Source organism: Sitophilus oryzae, unplaced genomic scaffold (genome assembly GCF_002938485.1).
Source record: "Sitophilus oryzae breed Bouriz unplaced genomic scaffold, Soryzae_2.0 scaffold_1521_pilon_pilon, whole genome shotgun sequence".
Lineage (NCBI taxonomy): Eukaryota > Metazoa > Arthropoda > Insecta > Coleoptera > Curculionidae > Sitophilus > Sitophilus oryzae.
The window spans coordinates 1,749,170-1,773,773 of NW_022146194.1; the positions used below are offsets into that span (position 1 = coordinate 1,749,170).

Genomic DNA, 24,604 nt, shown 5'->3' on the forward strand with positions numbered 1-24,604 from the left:
TAAAAAAATATATAGAACGAGTGAGAACGGGTAACAAAGTTAAAATTTTGTTGTGCCATCTATTGTTGAGATTGGGTAGTTTTATTAATAACTGATTTTCTGCAACCAAACATACACATAAAAAAACATAATTAGTGTTATTAAGTTCAAAAATCTTCTGTAAATTTGAGAGGGCACTAAATACAGCAAAAATGTCACAAAAATTGAATTAAATATTTAAAAAAGGTTATTTATGAACCTTAACTAGCTTCTTTTATTTAAATAAATATAAAAAGAGGGCACTCTTATTAATATAGTTGATAATTTTAGTATATATTAGCCTGGTTTAATAAAGAACACATATTTAAAAGGGTATTAGTAAACTCAAATTAAAAATCTCTTAAAATATATGTTTATTCTTAAGTTGGTACAGTCAAATTCCTTATTTATTATACAATATACAATTAAATCTATTTCAGTATTATTTTATTAGCTATATGTATATACAGGGTGAATCAAAGTGATGTTGTCGATCACTATAAAAAACATAAAATAATTTTTTCTTGTATATTGTGCATAACATCGATCAATAATTTTATTATTGCTATTGGAATCGAACCACCCTGTATTTTACTCTCATTCAATATTAAGTTTCAGTACCTTTATCACTTGCAATATATTAACTAAAAACTATATCATATATCGAAATTAATGCTAAATTATTTCGAATGTGAGAAATTTGAGCAATTTTCTTTAAATAGCCCTATTGTATAGTGCAACAAACTTAATTGATTTGACATCACGAGTTAGGCAACCAACGAAACGCCAAATCCTAAACATACTGATAACTTATTATGATTTAGTGTAATATTAGTTGCACAACCAGTCATATTTTCACTATTAGGCCTTATTTTACATTGTACTTAACTATAGAGAGCCTTTTTAATTTTTTTATACGATATTTCATTAAAAAATATACGTATATATTATATCTTAAGCTTTTTTGTAAAAATAAAGAATTAAGTTTTTAGGCCTTATTGTTACGTTCATTTAAAGGTAAAGCTTCCGGTTCCTCTTTAGCAGGTGGATCTTTGCTGAAAAGCAGCCTGTAGATCAGGGCTGCTACGAAACTACCGAGCAGGGGTCCCAGCCAGTAAACCTACATAGAAAAAGAGAGTGAAGTTAAGGAGGTTGTCATTGTCAATAACTTATATTGATTTAACTTAATTTGACTTTTGGTTATCACTCGTCAAAACTAAGTAAAAAAATATATAGTTACCCAGTGATTATCCCAGTCTCCATTGAACAATGCTGGAGCCAGACTTCTCACAGGATTCATATTAGCACCAGTGTATGGACCCTAAAAAATTACAAAATATACAGGGTGGCCCATCGAAAACGTTCCGCGAAGCATAACAGCCAGGGTATTTTTTTTTCGAAAAATCCAGAAACACGTCAATTTTGTTTGTGAGGGGGACAACTTTTGCCCCAAAAATGATTGCAAAATCTTCAACCCTCTAAGCGGAGGTGTCATCCCCCAACTTTTTTTAAATGGGAAAGGGGGGTCAAAGGTGGCGTCGCAATGAAAAGGGCTTTCTATTCTCTATATTTCCCCGCTTCGTTTTTAAAAATCGGTCGAGTCATTTTGAAAATATGAAAGACTAAAATTTGAAAAGTACTTTTTTGCAAAAAACGCATAAATTGAATTAATTAAAAAAAACTTATCTTATTAATGAAGAAAATGCTGAAAATGTTGCCCGTCAACCTCCATACAGTAATACAAATTATTTTCAACCCGTTCTAGAACATTCTGAAGAACTTGCGGGGTTACTTCGCAACAAACATCAATAATTCATCTTCGCAGGTCTTCTAATGAGGCGGGTGGAGTGCTATACACTTTACTTTTTATGTGTCCCCATAGAAAAAAGTTTAAAGGAGTCAAGTCGGGTGACCGGGGAGGCCACTCAATTGCACCTCTTCGCCCTATCCACCGAACGGGAAAGTTATTGTTTAAATAATTACGCACATTTTGAGGGTAATGTGGAGGTGCACCGTCTTGTTGAAATATTAGTTCCGCTTCAACGTATCCAGGATTGTTCTCTATGATGTCAGTTAGGGCTGGGTCGATGGTATTTTCCAGTAAATCCAAGTACATATCACCTGTTAGATTTCCAGGAAGAAAAAAAGGACTCACAACAGAATTTCTAAAAATACCAGCTCACACGTTCAATTTCTTAGGATTTTGTGTGTGCACCTCGTGAAAAACCCTGGGGTTGTCCTCAGCCCAGTACCGACAGTTGTGACGATTAATTACACCTTTCAAAAAGAAAGTACACTCTACCTAACCCAAGCGTTCATCCTTGTGGCAAGTGAAAAAATGCGTAAACATATAGAAATAATAAGAAAAAACAGCAAATTGGTCGAAAGAATTTATCCTTATCATTTACTCTGATAAATGTTTAAATAAACTTTTCAAATTTCAATCCTTCATATTTTCTCAATGGCTTGACCAATTTTCAAAAACGAAGCGGGAAAATATAGAGAATAGAAAGCCCTTTTCAATGCGGTACCACTTGACCCCTCTTCCCATTTGAAAAAAATTGAAGGATGTCACCCCCGCTTAGAGAGTTGAAGATTTTGCAATCATTTTTGGGGCAAAAATTGTCCCCCTCACAAACAAAATTGACGTGTTTTTGAATTTTCTGAAAAAAAATTACCCTGGCCGTTATGCCTTGCGGAACGTTTTCGATGGGCCACCCTGTATATACACATTATGCACAATCTATATCATTTTTGACAGTAACTACAATTTATATACTTACAGCTGCCATTGCTAGGACAGCAATGGTAAATCCAAACCGTATGGTCACCGAGTCATGCTTGTCGCTGTTTCTGGAATCCCAGACAGCACAGCATACCCACGACAAGATCCCTGTGATGAGGAATTCGACCAGAAATCCTTGGAAGGGGGATATGTTAGGGTTTACCCCCGGGGAACATACTCCGGGAATGATATGCGTACTATTATCCGGGAGAATGTAGTTTGAAGGTGTAACAGCCTAGAAATCATAAAAAGCGTAAAAATATTTACTGGCAGACTTTGCAGTCAAACATTGTTCTTTTTAGAACCTATTTTAGTGCAAAGTGTACAAGATAGCTTAATAGCCGTAAAAAACTCATCGCAACTTTATCAGAATATTTTGAACGGGAAAGCGGTAGTAATGAAGAAGGTGAGTTTTGTTGATGTAAATATAACTGTATATATATATTTATAATAAATTTATTTTTGTTCCCTAAAATATTTTGATTACAAGAAAATATATAAAAGTTGGCAACGCTGTACCGGTCAAGCTTAATCACGTGACTAAAGCTTATTTGGTATGAATTGTGTATTAAATATGGACAGTACCTTTAGTAATGCAAATCCTGTCAAGGCTCCAAAAAGCTGTCCAAAAAAGTAGATAAATACTTGAACGACGGATATATTACCTAGTACAAAGGCAGCTACTGTTACTATTGGGTTGATATGAGCCCCTGATATGTGTCCAAATACCTAAAGAAACATAATATCACATTTTAATATACTGAGGAAGTCGCCTATTAGAGGTCAACACTAGCAATAATTAATAACGGAAAAATATAAAAAAAATCACTCACTTGGACAGCCATCATCACAGCCAAACCGAAGGTCCAAGATATCTGCTCGTGAGGCACCACTCCGCTTTTTGTAATTCCACTCACACAGCCCATACAACCGATGAAGAGGAGGATAGCCGTACCTCCTAGCTCGCCGAAGAATAGTACCACCCTATCCGACCAGCTCATGTCATCGGTGATCTGTATTTTTTTACCTGAAATGAAACAAAATAAATCAATACTTAGACGCATTTAGACGAGCCAAGTCACTTTCGAGTCAAGGCACAGAGTACAGCACTCCTTTCATTTCATTTAATAAAATAAGTAAGGCTCTTGTAGTTACGAAACAAAGCACAATCGGACATATGTCGATATGAAAAGTAAATATTATTTTTACGTGAGAAATCTCTCTACGAGAGACGGGATGCACCTGTTTTATGAAACACCCTGTATAATAATATTGTTGAGGTTAAAAATAGGAACAAAATGATATATTGAAGACCGATACAGTGTACGTTTAAATTAAACAGACAGTACTTACGCTAATGTAATATAAATTTAACTTACATGCATCGGAGGGAATTTTGAATCTAAATATTTAATAATTACCTAAGCCTTTAATAACCTTAAGTGTATTTAAATAAATTCCCTCGTGTATATGCATTGTATTTTTTTGCCTCATGTGATTCCCATAGCAACCTAATGGATTTTTTTTTAATTTTTCATATGGTTTATTTGAAATTATAACTTGCGGTTCGTAATGAAAATTTGACTCGAAATACCAAGTGTGTGGTATCAAATTATTCGTAAAAAGATACTTTTTCCAAATATGTTAATGAGCCACCCTCGTTCCATTTAAAAAAATTCAGATATGATTATAAATACGATTTGAGCATTTTCTAACTGGCCAGGACAAGACACTAAAAACATTAGACGATCAAATCTGTTTTCCAAGGCTCCTTGATGAAGAATTAGTGTCTTTACATAGCCATGGCACTCTAGATTGAATTTTAAAATACAATTTTCTATTAAGCGAGAATGTCAAAAGTTGACATATGATATGTCATTCTATTCAGAATGTTATTTTCTATCGAATAAAGTAAAAAAATACCGACGGTGCCATTTAAAAATCAAAAGTTGTAGTAATTTCCGGTGAAACAGGAAGTGACCAAAAACAATTGAATACACCAATCAATCCTAATTTATGTCATATACTAACATACCAAATCTCGTTTTTTTATTTGAAAAAATAAAAAAGTTATAGGGGGTGAGCCACTTTTGAGACGCACCCGGTATAGTAGCGTATACTTCCTAGAATAAAAAAACTTGGGAATTTTGTTTAAGTGCAAACCTAAAGTATGTACCAGGATATATTTCAGGAAATATTTTAACTTCAATAGGGTGGCTCAAAAAAGCGTGAGTGGATCAGGATGATTTTTTTTAAATAGAACACCCTGTATATTATTGCATTTTTGGCTTCCTTTCATACCACTTTACACAATCCTAAGATATTAGTAAATTTATTTCAATAGTTTCAGAGATATTAATAAATAAATAAATAAAATATATTTTTAAGCCTTTCTTGAAAAAATTGTTACAAATACAAGAGCTGTCCAGAAATCAAAACTATATCAGGTATATACTTTACATGGTCTATACTTACTTTGCTATAAATATCGTAATCTTAAATCATATAGGGTGTTCAAAATTCTACGACAAACTTTCTAAAATATAAAATAATTTTTTTGTTTTTTTTTTAAATGGAACACTCTGTATGTTATTTTTTCAATAGACGGAGAATTAAAAAATAAACATTTTTTGTATTTAGAGTATTTCAAAATGTTTAAAGGTTTCGCAGATACTCGGGGTATTACTTCATATATGGCTCTTTCAAGGGTAAAATACGAGAAAAAAAAAATCACTGGGTGGCTTTGATCAAAATTTACTGTGGAATATGTCATATGAAAATATGAAATATAAATCCGCAAATATCTGCAAAACCAAGGGTAAAAATGATACATGAACTACTAGTAGTACATTTTTTTTTCTGATTAAATTTAATTTTGTTTAGTAATTTTATTTTCGTGCATTGCTACTGATTTTTACTACTCTATCAACAAATAGTCAAGGCTGTCGGCATACCTAGATTATATACACATGTATTTCCATAAATTTCACGTTCACAGGTATATAATTATATATGTCGCCGTTTGGGTACTAGTAATTTCAAGCTAATATATTTTTCAGTTCAATAATAATTTTCTAAAATAGATATAATATATGTGTCCTACAAAAATCGACAATGCATTACCATATTTTGTATTATTTCCTGTAAATCTAGATAAGGTGTGAAAAATGTATATACGAGGTGTCCTCAAAATAACGTCGAATATTTCACAGACCGATGTTCAGAGATATTTATGTTGTATATCATAAAAAATAGATACACCAAAATTAAATTTAAAAAATATCAAAATACAAGATGAGCGGCATTGGGCATATTTGAACTTCTCGAAGGTTATCATAGCGGATGCCTGTATATTGGGTTAAGGTTTATCAATGAATATTTTTATTTTCAACAGAGCTCTATGACGTCTTCGATATTTAGTTAGAATCTTTATGACATACAAGATAAAAAACAATATACCTAATTAATTTGACATATATATTTACATTGCTATACAACGTGACTATATAATATAAATCACTTTGGACTTCCAGTAGTGATTTAACTTCAAAAATTCTATTTTAAAATGCACCTATGTTGTTTATTTGCCTATATAACAGTATTTTTTAATGTCTATACATTTTCTATGGTCTATATACCTTTGTGAAGTGTGTTAGAGGTCCTGTAAATTGTGCTCTATTATCTTATAGTCGAAGGTTTGCTTAACATTAGGATCATTTAATCTGAGTTAATAAGAATACGAAAATTATTCATTATTCAATAAGAAACCGTTGTAGAGATTAGCTGTTGCTATTAAAACACTTATTTTCTAAACAATATTATTATTAGAGAGATCCCTTACATCAGAAGTGAGATATTTTAGTGTAGTTTACCAATCAATTGGATTTTCCAAGTTCTCCTACCGGCGTACTTAAGTATTTCAGCTGTTATTCCGTCGTTCCCTGCTGCTTTTCCATTTTTTTATTTTCATCATGTGTGTTTTCTGTGGCTTTATATAGGTCGCTGTAGATTTTTTTACCAGGCTTATTATTTCGTTTTTGTCTGTTTTACGGATGGTGTTAATGCGATTAGTTGCTCCTTTCCGATCAAGAGAGATTTCTTAGTGTTCTTATAACTTTTTCTGTGTTGAATTGCAGTGTGCAAAAGTTTTTCATTGTAGTTTTTGATGGTCTGCCCTCTTTCGTATTGTTTTACATAATTCTGTCTATTCTATTTTATGTATGTTGCTCTAGGTTTTCATTTCTTTTTTTGAGTATTAATGAAATATAATATAGACTATATGGAAGAAATGTATATGGAAGAAACACTTTTTCTTCTTGCGGGGCCGTGTCTGTCTTCAGGCGTTGGCGATCTCCATGATTATTTGGTTGAAGAGTTCTCTATTTTTTGCTGCATGAAACAGCCTCTCCACCCCCAGACCGGTCCACTTCTACCTTCTTCGACTTTTCCTTTAATGATCAGAAAAAAGAAACAGTCATATTCAAACCTAGAATGCGACTTTATCTAAAACAGAAAACATTCGACCAATGTGTTTCATAATATGGTGCACACGCACTCATTCCATTTTCATATTTATTAATCATATCATAATATATTTTTTCCATCTGCCTAAGTTTTTGATAAGTTTCATGAAATGATTCATAAAATTCTTGATGAATACATTTTACCGCACTAATAAGTTCAATATTCTCACTGTACATTTTTCACTTTAAAACAAAATATAGTTTTTTAAAAATTTTGGAGCATGATATTGACGAAGAGGTCTATGTTTTCTTGATATTGTGCTCCCAACTTCTCCGGGTTCTGGTAACTTGCCTTTAAATCTTCGCAGCAACTGATCTCTAGCGTCGTCCAAGTGGAACCTCCCGAACACCTTTAAAATTTCTAGTATTACTTCTGAATTCTTCGTTACTCTCAGGTATGGAACAATGTGTGTTAGTTCACTTGCAAAATATGTATGTCCCAATGCACGTATGAATTCGTAAAGATTAATACTTTGTAACAGAAAATCAGTACAAAACTCTGTTATTCTACGACAATCTTGTTTGAGAGGAAAAAATAAATCTTTTTGATTAATTAAAAGTATTTGATGATAAATAGTTTCACAAAAATTAGTATATTTTTGAATCAGCTTTCTAACAACATTAGCTATTTTTTTTTATCGTATTGCATCACTCTCTCGATTAATAAAAGGTATTAATTTTATTTTCTTCTAAAGATCTACCTTGCTAACTATATATGACTAGGTAGAGATAAAGTGGGGTTAAAAGTAGTGAGGATAAAAGTAATGAGAATTAACGTATATTTGAATCGCATATTATATTGGTGGTGGAAGGAGGAGGAGGAACTCTCATATATTATTTACTATGGCATGAAATGTGCTGGGAGTAACCAGAAAAGACCGTAAGAGAATAGAGTGGAGACGACAAAAGACCCAGGTAATAGATGTCCATCCACAGAATCAAATCCCTCAAATAGCAATGGACGACGGACAGCAGATAGACCATAAAAATTACAGCATGATACCCCCGAGGAATTAAAATACCTAGAAAAAGACCAAATCTGAGATGGGACCATCATATTAGAAAATTAGCAGGGATAACTTGGGCCCGCATAGCCATCAAAGAGAGTATCTATATATATGAGGTGTACCCTCCACCATAATTGGAAATGGTTGAATAAGCTGAGGATGATGATGAATGGACTATGAAAATTACATAATTGTAAATATCTAATCTAGAAATAAAGAATAAAACATAATTCTGACTTTATAAATAATCTGGCAAACTTTACCTACACCTGACGTCACACAAAGTCTTGGACGTGCATTTGATATACTATGTTTTGCATTTACTTTAAATACAATCGTACATTAGACTCTATCTACGTCAGAGTCAGTATACTATAAACAAAATCGTACCTTATTCTTTACGTCAATGTTTTATTAAAAGACTAAAAAACATATAAACAGACTTAAACCTTTTAATGTTAGGCAATATTTGACTTTGCCCCTCGTTTACATGTTCCAATATACATACAGTGGTTATTTAAAGAAAATCAAAATGAGATTGTCGCTGTTTTTGTGTGTCACTTATTTTTAGCGGTTTACCATTAGCCAAAACACCACTTATTTGAGTTCAGAAACACCTGCATGCGATTTTGTCGTATTGGGGGTATATAAATGTGAACTCTCGATAAAGTTTATTATCATATCTACATACAGGGTCCGGCAAAAGTGCGTCGGGCATCTGTAGCTCCTAGAATAAAAAACTTGGGAATTTTGTTTAAGTGCAAACCTAAAGTATGTACTAGGATGTGTTTCAGGAAAATATTTTAACTTCTATAAGATGTCTCAAAAAAGTGTGAGTTAATAGGGATGATTTTTTTTAAATGGAACACCCTGTATATTATGTAATTTTTCGCTTCCTTTCAGACCACTTTACATAATCCTAAGATATTATTAAATATGTTTTGATAGTTTAAGAGATATTAATAAATAAATAAAAAATATATATTTTTCAGCTTTTCTTAAAAAAATATTAAAAATACAAGAACTGTCCTGAAATCAAATCTATATTAGGTATTTACCTTAGATAGTGTGTAATTACTTTGGTATAAATATGGTAATATTCAAAATTCTACGTCAAACCTTTCTAAAATATAAAATAATTTTTCTCCGTTTTTTTTAAACTGAACACCTTGTATATTATTTTTTCAGTAGATGGAGAATTAAAAAATAAACATTTTTTGAATTTAGAGTATTTCAAAATTTTTAACAATTTCGCAGATATTTGCAGATTTATATTTCAACTAGCATGTACCAGCGACTTCGTTCGCGTCGAATTAATCATTTGTAATGGTGATGATAAAGCAAAGCAAGAATTTCCATTAACATACAAACTGGATAAAATTTTCTCACATTTATGTCAGCATGAGAAAAAAGAATATGGCGATATTATTATATAACTTGGTAATATTTGAAGGGTAGCTTCATCTCGTTAGAATTTGACTTTCGAAAAATCCGTTTGCCAAAAATAAGATTTTTACGTCAAGCAGTTTAAGCAGAATCGTGGTTAAGAAATTACCCAACTTCTTGGAACACCTGTATAATTTTTTAAAAAATTTCAAAATATGTAAAAATAAATTATGCTTGTCCAAGCGTTTTCCCGAAAGACTAACCGTTTTTAAATAACAAATATTGTAATATTTGAGAGACGTTTTCACCCTCTTGTAATTTGAGATTCGAGAAATCCCTCCTTATCGAACCTCTACACCCCACAGTCAATCCGTTTACCAAAAATCAGCTTTAAACGTCAAGCAGTTTAAGCAGAATCGTGATTACTCAATGGCCATATTTTATGAAACACCCTGTATAAATTTATAAAAAATCTTACACGTATATTTTATTTTGTTGTTTTACATATTTTAAGAGTTTTTCCGAAAAACTCACCGGTTTTTAAATAAAAAATATTTTAATATTTGAGGGTTAGTTTCACACCCTTAGAATTCGAGTTTCGAAAAATCCCTTCTTATCGAACCTCTACACCCTAAAGTCAATCTGTTTTCCAAAAATCAGGTTTTTACATCAAGCGCTTTAAGCAGGGTCGTGATTAATCAATGACCAGATTTTTCGAAACACCCTGTATACATTTTAAAAAAATCTTAAAATATGTAAAAAACAAAATAAAATATACGTCTTTAAGCGTTTTTTCGGAAACTTGACCGTTTTTTAAATAAAAAATATTGTAATATTTGAGGGGTGGTTTCACCCTCTTGGAACTGGAATTTCGAAAAATCCCTTCTTATCGAACCTCTACACCCTAGAATTAACCTGTATGCCAAAATTGAGCTTCTTAGTTCTTGAGTGGTTGAGTGGTTGAGTGGTTTGAGCAGGATCGTGATTAATCAGTATGTCAGTCACTTAAGGATTTTATATATTAGTATCTCTGAAACTATCGGAATATATTTACCCATATCTTAGGATTAAGTGATGAATAATATGAAAGGAAGCCAAAAATGCAATAATATATAGGGCGTTCCGTTTAAAAAAAATCATGGCGATCCACTCACACCTTTTTTAGCGACCCTATAGAAACTAAAATATTAATTAAAAAATCTAATAATAAGTAACTAATGTTTAAATAAAGATTACTTCTTAATTGTGCAATTGTCACATCGATAAAAATTCTTAAATCCTAATTTATTGACAATAATTTTATCGAAATATAAACAACACTACTTGTATTTGCCACACAAATCGAGCAAAAATAATATGAAATCTATTAATAACGCAGAATATATCACAAACGTAATGTTATTCGGACAAACAAGTTTATTTTTTCGATTTGGTATGCATGGTTCTTGTTACAAACATGAATTATTGCGAATTACTTATTATTACTTATTAATTATGCGATAAATAAAGCGTTATTATGAATGTAAAATCACTGAAATTAAAAGTAATAGATCGTTGTTTATGTTATGTTAATATAGTAATCGCAAAACAATTTCCGATACACGTGGTCAACTTTGAGTGACAAACGATGGCGACAGCGTTGCCAGATTGTGACGGATTTATGAGCTGAATCTTAATGTAAAATTTGGAACAATGGAGGAATTGTTATGGAGGCTTTTACACACTGTAAGAAATTTGTTAGGTACTCTGAACTTTTTCATAATTGCGCAAACCGCATCTCTGTCCATAGAGTCGAAGGCTTTTGTTAGATCGATGATCGATGTTAGTTAACGGATGCAAAATATGGAATCGACGGTGCCGCGGTTGCTACGAAAACCCGTTTGCGATTCTGGAAGGATTTTTTCTATATATGGGTGCAGGCGGTTTGACATAATTTTTGCAAGGGGTGATGTGGGGATGGGGGGATGCTCCCACCCAATGTATAATTGAGTTGGAAAATTAGTCATGACAACGCGACGTCTAAATCCCAAATTTGTCGAAAAAAAAAACAAATTATGCCGCTGCACTAATGCTCGGTAAAATCCCCTCGTCTAATAAGCCCATGAGACCACTCGAATGTGGCGTCCTCGGCCGGAACGTATATAAATTGTACTCAATACAGAGATATAGATGTCTATAATATCTCTGACTAAATAGCGTTTTCTGTTTATGCGCTAAGGGTAGTCCTATTTCTTATTATTGTACGTCACTAAAAAGAGATAGAAATTACCTTCATATGACGCTCAAAGGCACACACCACACTTTTGTGTTCTTTTTATTAATTAAATTTTGGTTGGCAACAACGCATTCTGCTGAACTGGAGTCTGGAGTTCCCCGTTTAATGTGCACGTTGCAGTTATATTTTATATCACGATACATTATTACATGTATTATGGCCTCTAAAAAAATAGGAAGTTGGAAAAATTGCTTGTCCCCCCCCCCCCTTATAACTTATTTTCTCTTTACAATTTTTAAAATACACTGATAACCGAGTTATTTAACTTTGAAAATTTAAAAAAATAATGACAACATTTTGAGAGCCGCCGGTGATTATCGGAAATCGATAATCAGTTTGTTCGACGCCCAGTGTTGACACATCGACTAGAAAGATTTAAAAACGACTTTTTTATAATTTAAACTCCTCTGTTAATCTCATACTCTTGTTTTGTGAGTAAACACCAAAATAATTGATATTTCTATCTGAATAATAAAAGTATTTTACAGGCTTACTTTACATTTGCCTATTTTTTTTAGTCTTGTCAGATGTTTACTGTCTTGAGTAAAATCTCAAATGAATTATATCAATCAATAATAATTAATAATCACATAACTCGAATTGAAAAATCCGCTTTATTTACGTTTTATTTGTTTATGTTGGCTCAATACAAATAAATGTATTTAGTTAGTCTACCTTGTATCGATTAATAAAAAATTTTGAATGTAAATCAAAGTCAAATCTATTTCTTTTAACGTCTACGGTACTAAATTATTGTGTAACTCTATTGTAGTTAACTAATTGCGATATTATGTTCAAAAATACTTGTATTTACCAGTAATTAAGACAAGAAATTGCAATTTTATCGATAGCTAAAAATGGTTATAATGCAGTAAACAATAAAAAACGTACATACATACCTACATTTAATTTAATTTTAATTCTATTCAAATAAAAATTAAAATACTTAAAAGAATTGTCGTAAATTAATTTTAGTTTATTGACCTAACTACATTGATTTTTATTTTTAAAGTTTCTACTTATGAACAGAACGTAGTACACAAATAGAAATACCTACTAATTTATATTTTTGAATTTTTGGCATCATACATGAAGTTTGTATAAGTAATAATACTAATAATTCAACATAGACACGAAAATAATGTGTTTTTATTATACAAAACAATATTATGTTAATTATAGAAGCATTTTGAATAACAGTTATATTTTTTATTATTTTTTAATAAGAGAATTTGAATTCCAGATCATACAGGACGTAAAGATATTTTTAAATAATAAGAAAATTGAATTTTAAGCAATACTGTGGTAAAGAGAGTATGACAACACGAATCAATTTGAATAAAATCATTTTGTAATTGTCATACATACAGGGTGGCCCATCGAAAATGTTCCGCAAGGCATAACGGCCAGGGTAATTTTTTTTTCAGAAAATTCAAAAACACGTCAATTTTGTTTGTGAGGAGGAGAACTTTTGCCCCAAAAATGATTGCAAAATCTTCAACCCTCTAAGCGGGGGTGTCATCCCCCAACTCTTTTCAAATAGGAAGGAGGGTCAAGTGGTACTGCAATGAAAAGGGCTTTCTATTCTCTATACTTTCCCGCTTCGTTTTTGAAAATCGGTCGAGTCATTGAGAAAATATGAAAGATTGAAATTTGAAAAGTTTATTTAAACATTTATCAGAGTAAATGATAAGGATAAATTCCTTCGACCAATTTGCTGCTTTTTCTTATTATTTCTAGATGTTTACGCATTTTTTCACGTGCCACAAGTTTGAACGATCAGGTGCGGTAGTTGCTAGATGGCTGTTCTGTAACTTATGCGTTGAAGTTCTTCTCAATATCGTTAAACTTTTTAACAATTATGGTGTACTCGCTTGCAGAACAAGTGGAAATAATCGAACTTTATTTTAAAAATAATGAATGTGGCAATCGGGTTGCGCAGATATTCAATGAACGCCATTCTGACAAACACCTTTATGGCAAAATTGTTCGCGAGTTAGTAGTAAAATTTCGCGAAACTGGTTCCGTTATGAATAAAAAGCGGGAAAATCTTGTAGTAAATGAAGCTATGGAGGTATTCGTATTGGGCCAAGTTGCCATGGATAGTACCATAAAATAATGTAGTTACCACAACAACTGTGGTAACTACATTATTCTATGATAGTACCATGAGTACAAGAAAATTAGCCAATAAGTCTGGCGTGAATCGTACAAGTATCCAAAGGATATTAAAAAACACAACTTCCACCCGTACAAAATTCAGTTGGTACAAGAACTCACGAAGACGATTTTCATCGTCGCTTGCAGTTTTGTGAAACTATGAGTGAACGAGTGGCGAATGATAATAATTTCCTATTTAATGTATGTTTTTCGGATGAGTGTACTTTCTTTTTGAACGGTGTAGTTAATCGGTACAACTGTCGGTACTAGGCTGAGGACAACCCCAGGAATTTTCACGAGGTGCACATACAAAACCCTCAGAAATTGAACGTGTGGGCTGGTATTTTTGGAAATTCTATTGTAGAAGTAACAATTATTGTATTGTATTGTTAACAATATTGAGAAGAACTTCAGCACAAGTCAGAGAACAGCTATATAGCAACTACCGCACCTGTTCGTTCAACCTTGTGACAAGTGAAAAAATGCGTAAACATCTAGAAATAATAAGAAAAACCTCAAATTGGTCGAAGGAATTTACTCTAATAAATGTTTAAATAAACTTTTCAAATTTCAATCCTTCATATTTGCTCAATGACTCGACCGATTTTCAAAAACGAAGCGGGGAAATATAGAGAATAGAAAGCTCTTTTCATTGCGGTACCACTTGACCCCCTCCCATTTGAAAAAAATTGGGGGATGACATCCCCGCTTAGAGGGTTGAAGATTTTGCAATCATTTTTGGTGCAAAAGTTGTCCCCCTCACAAACAAAATTGACCTTTTGTGGATTTTTTTGAAAAAAAATTACCCTGGCCGTTATGCCTTGCGGAACGTTTTCGATGGGCCACCCTGTATACATAAAATGTATGTGTTTACAAGAATTTGCATTGGAATTATAGAAACATATGGTATGAAAAATATTAAAAACTATCATAGAATCATCAAGAAATTATGTAGGTAATCAACACATAACGGCGTCAAACACGGCTGGGAAATGACAAACGATGATAATTTTGGCGCGGTCAATCTCTAGACGTCGTTACGGACCATTAAATAATGTCTAGGACTTGACTCCGCCAAAACTGTCATCGATTGTCATTTCCCAGCCTTTTGTTTCAATCGTATGGAACTTATAAAGGTAAATATTATCTATTGCATATTGCTTATTTATATACAGTACGTCTGGTGGATCTGTGTCTATGAAAGGAATGCCGACAAAAAACATTTAAATAAACATCGTCGTATTTTATACCTTGACTTGACGCGTACGTCACCGCAAATCGCTCCACCCACTCATTTTATTGGCTACTTGCAAATTTGTCGAATTTTTATTGATGGGACGCGTCGTCTAATTTTTTACGAAAAACATGGAGTGAATATCGTTTCCCCTCTCACGGATACCCCGTAGCTACAGAACGAACAGACGTACTGTACAAGTAATATAAAATAAGTATAATGAGTAAAGTAATGATACATACAATTCCTCGAGAAAAAAAAACAGACTTGCAAATATTTTATCTTGAGAAAACGAAATAATATGATCTTGATATAGGGTGTGTTTCAAATTCGGTTCTCGACATTAGGATCTTGGACACAGTAAGAGATACAGAGTGATATTTCCGGTTTTATTTTAATTGTTTTTGAGTTTCCTTTGAACGTCAAAAAAAATCTACATATACAGGGTATCACAGAAATAAGTGCAAGTATTTTAAGAGGCGGTAAGTGCGTTTTTAAAATAAATTGATAACAGAGTTATTTAACTTTGAAATCTAAAAAAAAATAATGGCAACATTTTGAGAGCCGCCGGCAGCAATCGACAATCAGCCACAAATACCAAGCAATTACTAGAATCTCAGCTTGTTCGACGCCCAGTGTTGACACATCGACTAGAATGATTTGGCACAAATACATTTATATGCCATCTGAAATCACACTCTTCATTTTTATTTTTGTGAATAAACACCAAAAAAATTGATATTTCTATTTGAATAATGAACGTGTTTTTCCAGATTTGCCTTACATGTGCCAATTTTTTTTAGTTTTGTCAGAGGTTTGAAATCTACGAATAAAATCTCAAATGAATTGGATAACTTAAAAATGTCATCAACTGAACTGTTTTAATGTAGGTCAAACGTTGATTATTTACATATTTAATAGAGGGCGCTGATTCTAAACTGTTGAAAAGCTGCTATATTTATTCATTATTTAGATTCATTATTTCAGTTTTCGCGAGTACTAAACTGCAAAAAAGGTAATAAAATATAGTAGACATGCACACTATGCTTAATAGTATATAATCTATACTAATATATAAAATTCTTGAGTGACTGACATACTGATTAATCACGATCCTGCTCAAACCACTCAACGTAAGAAGCTCAATTTTGGCATACAGGTCCATTCTAGGGTGTAGAGGTTCGATAAGAAGGGATTTTTCGAAATTCCAGTTCCAAGAGGGTGAAACCACCCCTCAAATATTACAATATTTTTTATTTAAAAAACGGTCAAGTTTCCGAAAAAACGCTTAAACACGTATATTTAATTTTGTTTTTTTACATATTTTAAGATCTTTTAAAAATGTCTACAGGATGTTTCGAAAAATCTGGTCATTGATTAATCACGATCCTGCTTAAAGCGATTGACGTAAAAAGCTGATTTTTGGAAAACAGATTGACTTTAGGGTGTAGAGGTTCGATAAGAAGGGATTTTTCGAAACTCGAATTCTAAGGGGGTGAAACTATCCCTCAAATATTAAAATATTTTTTTTATTTAAAAACCAGTGAGTTTTTCGGAAAAACTCTTAAACACGTATATTTTATTTTGTTGTTTTACATATTTTAAGATTTTTTATAAATTTATACAGGGTGTTTCATAAAATATGACCATTGAGTAATCACGATTCTGCTTAAACTGCTTGACGTTTAAAGCTGATTTTTGGCAAACGGATTGACTGTGGGGTGTAGAGGTTCGATAAGGAGGGGTTTCTCGAATCTCAAATTCCAAGAGAGTGAAAACGCCCCCCAAATATTACAATATTTGTTATTTAAAGAACGGTTAGTCTTTTATTTACATATTTTGAATTTTTTTAAAAAATCATACAGGGTGTTCCAAAAAGTTGGGTAATTTCTTAACCACGATTCTGCTTAAACTGCTTGACGTAAAAAGCTTATTTTTGGCAAACGGATTTTTCGAAAGTCAAATTCCAACGAGATAAAACTACTCCTCAAATATTACCAAGTTATATCATAAATATCCCCATATTGTTTTTTCTCATGCTGACATAAATCTGAGAAAATTTTATCCAGTTTGTATGTTAATGGAAATTCTTGCTTTGCTTTATCATCACCATTACAAATGAGTAATTTGACGCGAACGAAGTCGCTGGTACACGCTAGTATACTATAAAGAACCTAGTGTGAAGAAAATTAATTCAAGTATTTTTTTATAATTTTGATAGATATTTAAAAATGTGAACTTATAACTTATAAACATACAGATTGTGGATAACGTAGGAGGTGGCAATATTGCATTCTCTCGAAGTACTATAAACAAATTTTGGGAACTGAACAAGCGGCACTCAAAAGCTTTTCGAATATAAAAAAGCTCTTCTTTCAGAGTGTGTTGACTCATAAAAAAATAAAAGGCGAGAAAACCCAACTTTGCCCCAATTTGAGCCACTCTGTAGTTATTACGGTTTCCGAGTTCAATGGTGAGAGTGGAATTTGAGACACGCGGTACAAAAAATACACCAGACATCAGACACCTATGAACTTTAACATCAATAAAAAAACTATCATAAAATAACTTAATCTCAAAAATATATCATCGTTATTTAATGACATTCAGATAAAATGCTGTATTTCGTCTATTATACGAAATTTTAAAAATATGATTTCACGTTAATCTAAAAAAAATAATCATTTTTTAAAATAGAATTTTTGAAAAAAAACACCAAAAAACATAAACACATAAATTTTGTTTTTAAAAAAATTCAGAATTGTAAATAAACCATTAGAGAAAATAATAATTCACAATAATTAAAAAATATAAATCAACTGCTGATATTTTTGCTATAATATTTTAATAAACTAAATTAAAAAAAACTAATTATTTCAACTCACCTCGCGCCATTTTTAACACTTTTCTTCGTTCAAAAACCAGCCCCAACACTAACCCGAAACCTCAGAAAGACATCGGCGAAGAAGAGCGGGTCACAGTGCACTCAATCTGTGATCCCGCATCACATTAAAATCCCAGGCCCCATCTAGAAACCGCGCAGACAACCACAAAACGCGATTGAACTTTTGGAAACAAGATAACACAAAACTGACTGACTGACTTGCGATGACGGCCGGTTCAAAATTAACTCGAAGCTCAAAGTTTAAACACAAATGTGATACAAAAGCAAATGCAAACGTAAACCTGTGTGTAGGTACGACACACGACGGTTTTGGAAAACAATACGGGGTGCGTGGGATTAGTTATCAGGAGCTGGCAATCGCAAATATTGATATTGTTTAATTGGAATTAATGTAATGTATAGAAAAGCGTAGGATATACGAGTATACCGGGTGTTGCATCGTCGAGCGGGACATAGAAAATCCCATGTAAATTTTAATGGGGTCAATTATTGACTTCCCTAATTATTTTAGAGAATAATTCTATTTAGGTTTATTGAAGAGCACTAAAACCGACATTCAAAAGAATAACTTTAGATATTTTTGATTAGCCCGTTTACAATTTATCGCCGATTTCTTTTTAAATATTTCTCCTTTCTTATGGCCCTGTATTTACTTATGAGCACCAGTCAAGGTAAAACATAACTGTCAAATAAAGTTGTCATTTCAGAAATTTATCTATTTAGTGCTTTATTATTATTATTAAAAACTCATACCTACATCGAAAATATTAGCCATCAATTACACTACCGAAGAAAAAGTATTGATGATTAAATGGTATTATCAAGGAAATAGTTATCAAAAGGTGTCGGACATGTTTGCTCTGTATCCGAATAGACCAATACCTGGAAAATCTACAATCGCAAGAAATATCCAGAGATTTGAGACCAAAGGTACCCTAATAAATAACTGCAGATGTGAAGCAAGGCAGGAACAAAGAGAAGATGCAAGAACTGATACCGACTTGGAAGTTTTATTGTGCGTGGAAGAGAACGATGGAAAGATCAGCACAAGGAAACTTGAGGATGAAATAGGAATAGATCACACTACAGCGTTTCGAATTTTGAAACGAAATAAATACTATTCCTTGAAATATGAAAAGCACCAAGAGCTACGAGATGGGGACGAAATGCGGCGGCAGGCGTTTTGTTTTGATAGGATGGAAAGAGCAAACACGGATAGGGAATTTTTAAAAATCATGTTTTACTGACGAATGCACGATTACCTTAAATAATGAACCCAATGTTCAAAATTATCGATATTGGAACAAAGAAAACCAACACAGGTTTGTCGAAACAAGGACGCAATATCCATAGAAAGTAAATGTTTGGGCAGGGATATTCGGACACAATATTATCGGGCCATTACGCGAAATTAAAATTATTATAATTATTACGCCTTACGCGAAATTTAAATGCAGAATATTATTTGGAACTACTCGAAAATCATATTTTACCTGCTTTACATGATGCCGCTAGGGAAAATCAGGAAGTTTGGTACCAAATGGATGGCTGCCCGGCACATAGTTGTGCATAGTACCCTGGCTGTTCGGGAATATTTAGACAAAAGTTTTAACGGAAACGTTATTGGCCTAAATCATACAGTAAATTGGCCAGCAAGGTCTCCTGATATTTCGCCAAATGATTTCTTTCTCTGGGGCCATTTAAAAAACAGTATATACAAGGATAAAAAATACCCAGATCTAGACGAGTTAAAAAATGCTATTTCTGCCGAATGCAATAGAATTTCAGTTTACCAACTAGCGAATGTAAGAAGAGAATTTTATGATCGCCTGGGTTATTATCTAGCAGTCCATGGAGGAATATTTGAACATCTTCCTAAATCCTAAAGTTCTAACAATTTAATAGTACCTAAATTAATAAGTTATTGAATATTGTAATAATACTATAATTAACCTTGTAATTGATTACTTTATTTTACTTTAATTCATATTAATTTGTATTTATAAATACATCTTTAAGATTTCCGATGTAGGAATGAGTTTTCAATAATAATAAAGCACTAAATAGGTAAATTTCTGAAACGACAACTTCATTTGACAGTTATCTTTAACCTTGACGTAAGAGAATCGGCGATAACTCGTAAACCAGCTAATCAAAGATATCTAAAGTTATTCTTTTCAATGTGGGTTTTAGTGCTCTTCAATAAACCTAAATAGAATTATTCTCTAAAATAATTAGGGAAGTCAATAATTGACCCCATTAAAATTTACATGGGATTTCCTATGTCCCGTCCGACGATGCAACACCCGGTATAGTTATGGAGTGTCTATATTATGGTTTTAATGTTTTTTTTTTAACTAATAAACTGCAGCACTATGGGTTCAGGGGAACATCTCTTGAATGGTTTAAGTCGTATCTGAGCAACAGAAGTCAACTTGTGAGGGTGGATACTACCTTGTTTTCTAGCAAGCCAATAGAATGTGGAGTACCACCAGGCTCAGTTCTAGGCCTTATTTTGTTTCTTCTTTTTATTAACGACATTGATAATATAAACATCAGTCGTAAAATATGTCTTTTTGCGAACGACACTAGCTTCACTTAGAGCAACAAGGACGTCACGGCACTTCATAAGATTATATCAATTGACTTAATCACCATTAAATCTTGGTGCGATTTGAACCTCCTAAGTCTCAAGATTTCTAAAACTAAAGCTTTGTCGTATAAAAACTCGCTGCAGCCTTTTGTACTTAACAACACAACCATTGACGTCGTAAAATCTGTAAAATTCTTAGGGCTTGTAGACAATTCTCTAAAATGGGACATGCATATCGACGCTTTGTCGAAAAAATTGAGCTCTGCCTGTTTTGCATTAAGATCTGTTTCTAAGGAGCTTAACTTGTCAGTGGCTAGAACTGTTTATTGTGCACTTTTTGAGTCGCATCTCAGGTATACCCCTCCATTTCTGGGGTACGGGTTGTGCGACTCAATTTGACTGTACATATTTTCAAGCTCCAGAAGAGAGCTGTTCGATATTCACTGGGACTAAACAGCAGAACTCATTGCCAGGACTTTTTTAAAGAAATAAAAATATTAACTCTTCCTTCCTTATTTATATTTGAATCCGTTTACCTAATACGTAAGCATGTATCAGCTTCTCAAGAAAGGCCATCTCACATTTATCCACTAAGGAACGGCGGAGCAAGATCTTTATCTACCTACCCCACGCTCAGAGTTAGTTAAAAGTTCAATATTATACAACTCGAAAAAGATGCACAATCACCTGCCATTTGAAATAAAATCCATAACATCATTTTCTTCATTTCGCAAAGGATCGAAATCTTATTTACTAGACAAGACTTTCTACACCGTAAATATTTTGATAATCGAATTTGATCTTGTAAACACTGGTCTAATATTTGCTATTACGATATTTACTACTAGCGTGTACCAGCGACTTCGTTCGCGTCAAATTAATCATTTGTAATGGTGATGATAAAGCAAAGCAAGAATTTCCATTAACATACAAACTGGATAAAATTTTCTAACATTTATGTCAGCATGAGAAAAAACAATATAGCGATATTATTATATAATTTGGTAATATTTGAGGGGTAGTTTCATCTCGATGGAATTTGACTTTCGAAAAATCCATTTGCCAAAAATAAGCTTTTTACGTCAAGCAGTTTAAGCAGAATCGTGGTTGAGAAATTACCCAACTTTTTGAAAGACCCTGTATGATTTTTTAAAAAATTTCAAAATATGTAAAAAAAACAAATAAATTATGCTTGTCCAAGCGTTTTCCCTAAAGACTAACCGTTTTTTAAATAACAAATATTGTAATATTTGAGGGGCGTTTTCACCCTCTTGGAATTTGAGATTCGAGAAACCCTTGTTATCGAACCTTTACACCCCACAGTCAATCCGTTTGCCAAAAATCAGCTTTAAACATCAAGCACTTTAAGCAGAATTGTGATTACTCAGTGGTCATATTTTATGAAACACCCTGTATAAATTTATAAAAAATCTTAAAATATGTAAAACAACAAAATAAAATATACATGTTTAAGAGTTTCTCCGAAAAACTCACCGGTTTTTAAATAAAAAATATTTTAATATTTGAGGGATAGTTTCACCCCTTTAGAATTCGAGTTTCGAAAAATCCCTTCTTATCGATCGAAAAATCCCTTCTTATCGAACCTCTACACCCTAGAATCAACCTGTATGCCAAAATTGAGCTTCTTACGTTGAGTGGTTTGAGCAGGATCGTGATTAATCAGTATGTCAGTCACTTAAGGATTTTATATATTAGTATAGATAAACTTACTAAATATTTTTGAATCCTATTTTTATTTTTTTATTCTTTCACATTGTAAACATTTATAAATGTTTATTTTAAACAATAAGACTGACAATGTAATTTGTATACTTGTTTTGTATTCTTTTTTGTTTGTTTACTTGTTTTGTTACTTTGTTTGTATTTTATGTACTTTACTTTTGTCTACAAATTGTAAAATTTTTTGACAATTAAAGCATTTATTTATTTATTTAACGACAGTGTTGTCATCTATAACAGTATGGTTTGGGAGCCAAAGCTACAACAAGTCAGTTTTAAAAAGACTTAAATATTAAGTCATTTCTGAAATCAAAATGACTTAAGTCTTTGACTTAAGTCATTTTATTTCAAGTCAAGTCATTTTTGTAATTACTTAAATCAATATAACGTTATTTAAGTCTTTTTTCTGACTTAAGTCTATATTTTTGACTTAAATTATGATCTGCAAATTAAGTCAGTAAAATGACATAAATCGATATAATTACCCTCAAGTCAAGAAAACCAGAATTTAAGTTAAGTACACTGATAAAAAAGATAGACTTGAACTAAAGTCGTCATTGCACATGAAAAAAAGTGGCAAGAGAATTTATTTTAGTGGCAAGAGAATTTATTTTAGCGTACAAGAAAATATTATGCCTGAAGAAAAACTCTCTTAACTCAAGAAAACTTGTTCTCTTGAAAAATTCGAAAATTTCTCTTGAATCTATTTTCATTCAACCAAGTGCAAGTTACTTTGTTTTAAGATAATAACAAAAATACGCTAGGAAGTACTTCATTCAAGAAATATGGCCATTTTTCCAATAGCTAAATACTCTTTTGATGAAAAATAATAACGACACGCAAAGACGACGAAAGAAGACCCGTGCGGCTCTGGTCAGTGTTAGCGTACCTTAACATGGTGGGGATTATTATTGCTCGGTACACTACAAGTTTCATTCTTCTGCTCAAGTCATGATTGTGCAGACTTATTTGATGCACGTGATTTTTTTATTGCATATTTTTGATGCACTTGTGCAATAATTTCACACATAACGTGGACAGTGGGAACGTCAATAACAAAAATTTGATACCGAATAAATTATTCGATTGTCGATTGACTCTATTACTCATAAACTTATAGGATTGTGAGTAACTGAATCTCTCATTCCTTCACTTGAGGATAGTTACTTTAAATGAACTCACATATTATGGGTCTATGGACGTTTGTTATAATAAAATACTTATTTTTTCTCTCACCTGTTTCAGATTCGGTATGAGCAGATGATGCCACCCATTTCTTCTCAGTTGGAATGCCTGTAATTGGTGGAATGGCCGGAATCTGTGGAATAACGCCCCCATTTTGGTGGAAATGATTATCTATCATTTCCAGAAGGTGTATGACAATGGGTCTGATCCGATTTGGGCGAACAATATTTCTTATTCAACCGTCTAAAACAGTAAAGTTCCGTCTACACATAAAGTTTTACTGTCAGTATTGCGTGTCAGGCAAAACGGAAAAATAAAACGGTCTAGAAAATTGACGGCAGCTCTCAAAACAGTCGTTTAACAAGAATTTAGTTCTCTTTAAATTGCCTAATAGCGAAATATTTGCTAGAACCCAACATTTCGGTAGTATAGGCGAAAATCTGAAAAAAGTCCAAGAATTTGACCATCTTTTGGGCCTCCTGAGTCAAACGTGCTAACATAGGAAGCTTCCAATACTTTTTTCTAAGTAACCTCTCTTTTGATTGGCCTATTATGTAAATCTTGTATTTTTTAACGATGTACGCAAACAGCCGTTAAACGGTAGCCTACTAAAATGCCGTTAATAGATATTGTGACGTCGTTCGTGTCGGCGGAAAGTAATGCCTAGCCATAAGTATTTAGCACCTGTAGCTCCGTGGCTGAGGCTATCGCTTCATGAGCGAATGGTCCGGGGTTCAAATCTCACGCCGACCATGTGTTTTTTATATTTTTTTTGTTTATAGCATGATCTTAT

The 24,604-nt window shown here is 32.6% G+C and overlaps 1 protein-coding gene across 2 annotated transcripts; it reads right to left on the reverse strand.

Annotated features, from left to right (window-relative positions):
- Positions 1-379: 379 nt before the first annotated feature.
- On the reverse strand, positions 380-24,004 carry LOC115878719 (aquaporin AQPAe.a-like). Of its 2 annotated transcripts, none has more exons than XM_030895300.1 (6): positions 23,863-24,004; positions 3,637-3,830; positions 3,389-3,532; positions 2,802-3,038; positions 1,259-1,339; positions 380-1,138 (listed from the first exon to the last, which is right to left on the reverse strand). In XM_030895300.1, exons 1-6 carry the CDS (start codon positions 23,987-23,989, stop codon positions 1,007-1,009), a joined length of 915 nt encoding a protein of 304 aa, XP_030751160.1. In that variant the 5' UTR covers positions 23,990-24,004; the 3' UTR covers positions 380-1,006. The 2 variants fall into 2 exon arrangements, with proteins under 2 accessions (XP_030751160.1, XP_030751161.1); XM_030895301.1 differs by lacking the exon at positions 23,863-24,004 and adding an exon at positions 18,274-18,553 and having other exon boundaries at positions 382-1,138.
- Positions 24,005-24,604: the final 600 nt, after the last annotated feature.

What these genes read in the sequence shown, in the direction of transcription:
- LOC115878719 (XM_030895300.1), bottom strand. Translation starts at nt 23,989, where the DNA reads ATGATAGATAATCATTTCCACCAAAATGGGGGCGTTATTCCACAGATT. An exon ending in CAGGATTTGCATTACTAAAG is followed by an intron (nt 3,039 to 3,388) that starts GTACTGTCCATA and finishes TATGATTTCTAG; the next exon opens with GCTGTTACACCTTCAAACTA. An exon ending in CTGTCCTAGCAATGGCAGCT is followed by an intron (nt 1,340 to 2,801) that starts GTAAGTATATAA and finishes GTAATTTTTTAG; the next exon opens with GGTCCATACACTGGTGCTAA.